Here is a 7500-nt window from a genome sequence, read left to right on the forward strand (position 1 = left end):
TTGACGGGTTGATGTGTATCCTCATAAGTAATATGGTTTGTTCTAAATACGACGAGGCTATTTAGATTGTATTTTGTAAGCAGGGTCTAGATGCGGATTGTGCTCAACGCTGTATATCATCCACGAGCAAATTGACTCTACCAAACCAGTGACACGTACATCGCAAATCAAATCCCGAGTATCTTTACATGTTCATAGCCTTTGTTTATAGATGCTCTATTCGAGAGGATTTCACACTAATATTGATATATTGTTGTTGTAGTACACCTCCCACACATTTTGTTTTTGTTTTTTATGTTTTGTCCAAAAACGGGAAACGACTTTCGCGCCAGATGGGGGACAATCAATCAAATTGAAACTCTACTCGAATATAAGCTTTTCTATATATATTCTAAAAACCATAGCCTGTACAACCTAAATAAATAAAGAAGGCTATGATATAAAAACTCGATTTTTAATGTTCGTGTCTTTCTGGCCAACAAGCGTTTGATCTCGTTCATTTCTACCAGCAAAGGTCAGCAAAGGTAAGGACAAGCATTCGCTGAGCGTGCTAAATTTTCCTGGATCTCGAGTGGGACGACCATGGTGGTTTTGTAACTCTCCACAAATTGCGCTCGCTGGTTGGGTTCGGTTCCACATGGTATGTAATTCAACCCGTTGTTTTTTTTTAATCCATTCTATATCATCACTAACGTTCTACTTAGTAATGCGGTTAGGGTACTCAGCCAAGTATTCAGCTTGTCACTGATCCAATCCTGCATTTTCAATAGGCACCGTATTCCCGGAGAAACACCCGGAGAAACACCAACCTAGTTAATAGTCGTCGCCCCGAGTCAGCACTTCCTTACAGCTTGGTCTCAGCAGAATTGTGTGTTCGAACTGTGCTGTGTAGGAGCCCTTGCTGTCTACCAGTGGAGGGTATGCATCTACTATACCCACGTCCACAAGATTCTTCAATCCCATCAGATACCGTTGTTCGCTACCGTACGATGTGAAAACAAGCAAAAAAAAGTAAGATCGTTGGCTAAATTGCCCTAGAATCTAAATATTTTATCACACACAGCTTACACACTATAATGTTATATCGAACGTAGCAATAAAAATTTAGACTATTACACACTGGTACTCGCACGTGTTCGAGGAAAACTGATAAGAAACGGATAAGGAAAGCAACTCACCCGATGCGATCCAAATAACGCCGGCAGAAGGCAAGCGTTCCGAAGTTTTTATCAATAGTGTTGAGTAGCTGCTTGGCTCGGGCCATTCTGTGAACAGCAACAAATGTGTGACAATGTTACAATATTGTTTTGCTCTCATCTTCACTATCGACTCCGCATAGTAGATAAACAAATGCTAAAACCTCATGTGCGCTGTCGCAACTCTGCGGCCAGGTTGTCAATTTTAAATTATCATGCAACCCCTGCTGCGTCCAGGTAGCAAGCCTAATCAGTGAATAGATTAATTCCAAACACGCGCCGTCAGATACTGTAAATTCGAGGGCGGTCGTATCCTCTGTTCATGCTTAGGTGTGTTAATCTACATCGCAGGACAACCAGTTATTGCCAGTAATAACACATCCTAACTTTCGAGAAACGTCCATACTCAATTTTGCTTTCTACGCACATAGCGTGCTTTCATGTGCACACAAGTATGCTGTATATATATATATGCAAGTATGCTGTATATATACACACAAGTATGCTGTAAATATACACACAAGTATGCTGTATAAATACACACAAGTATGCTGTATAAATACACACCAGTATGCTGTATATATACACACAAGTATGCTGCAAATATACACGCATGGATGCTGTATAAAAAAAGCTGTATAAATACACACCAGTATTCTGTATATCTACACACAAGTATGCTGTAAATATACAAACAAGTATGCTGTATAAATACACACAAGTTGCTGTATAAATACACACCAGTATGCTGTATATATACACACAAGTATGCTGCAAATATACACACACATGTACGCTGTATAAATACAGCTGCATAAATACACACCAGTATTCTGTATATCTACACACAAGTATGCTGTATATATACACACAAGTATTCTGTATATCTACACACAGTATGCTGTATATATACACACAAGTATGCTGTATATATACACACAAGTATGCAGCATATAACCGAATATTGAATACTCTACGAAAGACCCGTGAGAATGAATGCGCGCCCAAAAATGCGTTCCCTCGCAGAACTATCAAGACACATGTACACACGCACATACGTGGATCCACTTAAACCCCTAAGCCCGCAAAGGCATACATGGACCATCATACATATCTATACGCAACCGTACTCAACCTCTCCAGAACTCAAAACTGTGGCTCGTAGTCAAAACTGACACAAGTACACACACACACACGCACAAACATGCACATGTGCACAAACAAGTACAGATACCAAAGCACACACAGAGATAGAATACCTTAGGGGCACGTGCCCGGCATTGAAGTTCTTCATGTAGTGCGAGCACTCCATGTCCTCGTGTACGTATGCACGCCCGGTGGATCCAAAGGTTTCGATAGCGAAAAACTCTCCTTCCTGTAAAGAATTGTAAAATTTGGAACACGAGTGTGTACAAGGGGTCAGAGGTCCAGTGTAATGCCTGAGCAGTAAACACAATGACCACATATATGCATATGTACATACGTACGTATGTATATATGACCATGTGGCAAAGCTCAAATTAATTAGGTCGGCAGCTGCAACTACAAATAGCGGGCGAGCATCGAAACATCTCGGCACGCATATATCTCTCAAACAACTGTGCTATTGCATGTAACCTCACCCCCGTCCACAGAATCACGTACTCAATCTGTCAATAATCACGTACTTAATACACACGCACTAAAAACCACATGTATCCAGATGCAAACCTCTCACACATCCACGCGTCAAGTACAAACACATCATATTTACCTCCATCTTTGTAGCTTCGCCACCCTTGACAATGGGGACAGTCTTGCCTGCGTGGATCTGGTACTTGCCAATCGAGTGTCCGTTGAGATTCCTGATGGGTTTGACTGGATATGTAGTGCCGTCTATTTCCACCTCATAACTCTCCATGGTTTCTTGTACGGCTTCACCCACATCGCACAGCCGCACGTCTATACCCGCCGTGGCGATCCCTGCAGCAGCGCGTTCACACGGAGTGGATCAGTCTATTATTTTTTTCCGGAAGCTACTTTCATGTGTATTGGCGTTATTCAATACGATTGGAGATAATTCTATACACACATGTATACTAATATGCCTGCATATATATGCAAAGCTTCAAAATGGCATAGTTCGGGAAACTGGGACAAGCATAGATGAAGAACACAGGTCAGAAAGTACCCAGCTACCAGGACAAAGTCTGCTTGCACATACAGTACCTTTGTATTCGCAGCGGGTTAAGATACTTGATATCAAGGAAATAAGTACTTACAGTCAATCTGATTAAAGACACGTGAGCTACCACAAGTACAGCAGAAGTGAAGACGCGTCTCTTCCCAGATGACAGCACCTCACACGAACTGTATATCAGATCCCCTGACGTCCTCGGAAAAAAAACGACGGCTCTTCGTTGAATCGTGCATGCATCAACGCGGTGGATACGCGCATAGTACATTTCAAACACACACATGCATACACACGCACATGCCTATATATACATATATGCATACAGAGAGAGAGAGAGAGAGAGAGATTTTAACACCCTCACTCCCACGTCTTCACATATACATCCTATGTTTACTAAGGACAACTAAGAATATCAGACAATCACTTAGAGGGAGTACCTCTTGCAAAAAGACTTGAGTTCCGAACACCTATCCACACCTGTATTGGTAGCGTCCTTTACAGCTTCCACCAGCGTATCGTACTTGGGGTTCTTGTGCCACGTGAATGCACAGTCGATGATCTGTCCACCGATGTGTGTCCCAAAGTCTATCTTGCAAACATCGTCGTACTGCAGCACCGTTTGGTCACCCGCATTCGGCGTGTAATGTGCGGCCACGTGGTTTAGAGAACATCCCGTGGGGAAGGCGATACCTATGTAAAACAGCGTGACGACCATATGAGTATACCTTATCAAGGAATCGGAAGGATTCTAGTAGATTCGTATCCTTCATATGTTCTAGTATATGTATGGAAAATGAAGGACTTATCAGACTATATTTATCACATAGGCCCAAAAGTTTCATTAAAACTGATAGCGTAATGAAGATGTAAGCAGATAGTACAATCATAAGTAAAATGAACACTTCAGATCTAAATACGTCAGGTATCGAGCTTCAGAAAGGGAATGCGACAGGCGAGGCAAAGATGGGATGAATGCATATGGTAGCAAATTAAAATTCTGTGTATACTTGCTTCGGGCGATCAGGTTGTAAACACGATGTCTATCCGTTCCACAGTCTCAGCAATTGAAACTGCGAAACTGCCCGACAGGCCCAACTCAGCATCTTCAAAATACTAGGGGCACGTGCTTTCGAGTAGTCGAGTGCATCGGTATATGTACCATACCCGCACGTGGGAATAAAATCATTACACGCGTTCCCACTTTATCACATCACAATTCGAAATATATTGACATACCTTGATCTAATCCGTTAGCTTTGATGAGCTGGCGGACGTTGTTTTCGATGCGTTCGGAGATTTCGACCATGGTGCGACCGGGTTGCATGAATTCCTGGGCATCTTTTCGGACCTGACATGGTGTGAAGTTTTGACAAAATTATATTGAGGAAGAAGTACCGTCAAATATAAACGTGATCTTGCAATTCAAGAGTTGCATAATAGCCGAGCGAAAATACAGGGAAAATCGATAGAACACATTTGGAGATGCAAGATGTCCGTCAAATTGGGAACAAACACAATTGGAAAACAATCATTGCACTAAAATATCGATAATCACCCAACTTTCTCATGGTGTAGCAAATGGTGGCCACAGCTTTAGCGTCCTTGTTTCTAAAACCCAAACGCAACCGTTCGTACTGCACCTCGCGCATAGTCAACAACCAGAAAACAGCGTGATCTATAACGCGTATCTCACAATTAGGTCATTCTCCCACAGGAAACCGACATACACTACACAATCAATGAGATATTGTACATTATGAAAATTACTGACCTGACGATGAACCTCGGCGGCCAATCGGACGGTGTTGTATTCGTCCTCGTGCATGCGCTCGTTGGCTCTTTTCTCTTCACTCGTGGTACGCCAAAGATTACTGCAACCAAAATACCAAAATACGATATGATTAGTGTTCAATCTGATGACAAAAATCCTGGATATTTGGTTCGTAGTCCCGCTGTTGTTGTCGACGGAAATACAGTAGAAGATCGAAGCGACGACAGATCACGCCCAATATGTGTCCCTATGATTAGAAGTGCAGAATGTCGTATATAATTATATATACATGTAAGAATACCAATCTAATCACTTCAGCACCCTGGGTGTAGAGGTGCGAACAAAACCTGTGGCCTATAAGAATCCAAAAACACCAAACATGAGTTGCAAAAATCTTCTACGTACATTGCAACAAGCATTCTACAATACAAAAGACACGCCACGTGGCATAACAAACCCGACTACGAACATTTATCGACAGCCAAGCAATGACTTACTCGTCTCTGTATTCCTGAATTTCTCCCACAGGATATATTTTGCTGGGAAAGAGATCTTCGACTGGGATAGATGGTGGCGAAGTTTGTTCTTTGGCATTGCCACCTGCCAGTGGAAAGCCGACAAGGGACAAATGTTGGCAATTGGTACAATTTCAAGAAGCCCTACATGTGCCAGCTCTAACCATATATCAGTTGCGCGCATTGAGTTTCCCAACAAAGGCAAATAATGAGAGCTTCAAATATGACTGTGGATTATATTAGAGCTTAACTAACCAAGGTGTGTTGCAGTACTCTAAACGTTTTTCTGACGTAAACAGCAATATCTTGTGGAAATCATCGAATGTTATATAAAGTGACTATGTATTTGATTGAGAGGCTATATGGAAGTACATCTCCGGATATACGATCAATACTAACGAAAAAAATGAATCCATGCGTGATATAATACAAAGGCGCGAGCTGATTGGTGAGTTAAATACAGTGGTATCATCACATACAAGTGATACATTAACAAGCCTTCTGGTGCACGCTTGATTTTAGAGTTTAGCTTAGAAGCCATGTTAAACGTTACGACCTGCAACATCGCTGTCAACATCGCTGTCAACATCGAGTGTATGTAGCGCAGAAGTCTACATCGTATAATAAAGAATGAAGCATTCCAATGTAGCATTTGTAGCAGCCTCAATCTTGACACGTCCTTGATCAGACCAGGTAGACATTAATAAGCGATAATATAAGTGATCGAGCGCAAAACTGCCATCCGTGCACAGAGCATTACTGAACCCACCTTTTGCGCCACCGGTCTTCTTTTTCTTTTTTTCTTTTTCTTCTTAGCCCCGGTTGCTTGAGCCTGTACTCAGTGCGAGAGCAACAAAAACAGATCAGCGACTATGCTAAGGGAATCACAATTCGCGGCTTGCGTGAGTGTCAATACAACGAAAATTCTAAACATTATCATCAACACTTTGTCGAAAAAGAAAAAGAAGAAGCACATATTTGTAATCATAATCAATGACAGTAAGCAATCATTATCTCATCACCCATGCTGGAAGACATCAACACAACTAGAACACCCAATGATGCTCAAGAAATTTGAAACATTTCTAGCCTACCACACCAGTTGGTGAGATGCAGTTATGAGAATCACACAAATACAACACATGCATAAACATATCGACGTACACATGCATGCTATATATATATATATATATATATATATATATATTGTGAGTACTTTCCAAGTGCAAAACTATCAAATCCAAATTGGAGTGTAAGTAACTTTTACTGAGTATTTAAGTAGTGTATTAGCTCCGAGAAACATGAAGACTGATCACTTCAAGGTATCTAGTTATATACGCTAGCCTACGCCCATATGGCACCTACTACAGGTTAGTTCCTTATGAACACTAACTGCTAGCTAAACTGATGGCGACCGTTGCCTTCTGGTTACTGTCGCCATCACCTATATATTTTACACTACTTTACAGTTTTTAAGTCTAAACTTAAGTTACTTTCCATACTCATATCCATTCACAGAGACTTAGCTTTATGTGTGCATACCACTGGCTTACATTAAGTAAGTCTTAAGTTTACAACATTCCACCCTGCTCTATGCAGAATATGCACATTCCAAACCACCACCATACACATAAGTCCACTCGCGGACACATCCTCACACGTCACACAAACTCAGCATCACACGTCACGTATGACTCACGGCCATACGTCACGTGGACACAGTGTCATGCATCACATGGACTCAGTGTCACAACATGTCACTCACCAATTACCATATATATATATATATGTGTGTGTGTGTGTGTGTGTGTGTGTGTGTGTGTGTGTACATACATGCATGCA

The 7500-nt window shown here is 41.5% G+C and overlaps 1 protein-coding gene across 1 annotated transcript in view; it reads right to left on the reverse strand.

The window, feature by feature from the left end:
* Positions 1-813: 813 nt before the first annotated feature.
* Positions 814-7500, reverse strand: part of SARC_00518 (methionine aminopeptidase 2B) — a gene marked incomplete at both ends in the record, with an annotated part of 6738 nt that continues 51 nt past the window's right edge. The window contains 9 exons of the mRNA XM_014305804.1: positions 814-979; positions 1179-1265; positions 2456-2571; positions 2950-3158; positions 3850-4062; positions 4609-4720; positions 5144-5243; positions 5641-5743; positions 6424-6490. Coding sequence (XP_014161279.1) covers positions 814-979; positions 1179-1265; positions 2456-2571; positions 2950-3158; positions 3850-4062; positions 4609-4720; positions 5144-5243; positions 5641-5743; positions 6424-6490 — 1173 coding nt within the window. The remainder of the gene's footprint in view (positions 980-1178; positions 1266-2455; positions 2572-2949; positions 3159-3849; positions 4063-4608; positions 4721-5143; positions 5244-5640; positions 5744-6423; positions 6491-7500) is intronic.

This window comes from Sphaeroforma arctica (genome assembly GCF_001186125.1).
Source record: "Sphaeroforma arctica JP610 unplaced genomic scaffold supercont1.16, whole genome shotgun sequence".
NCBI classification, from domain to species: domain Eukaryota; class Ichthyosporea; order Ichthyophonida; genus Sphaeroforma; species Sphaeroforma arctica.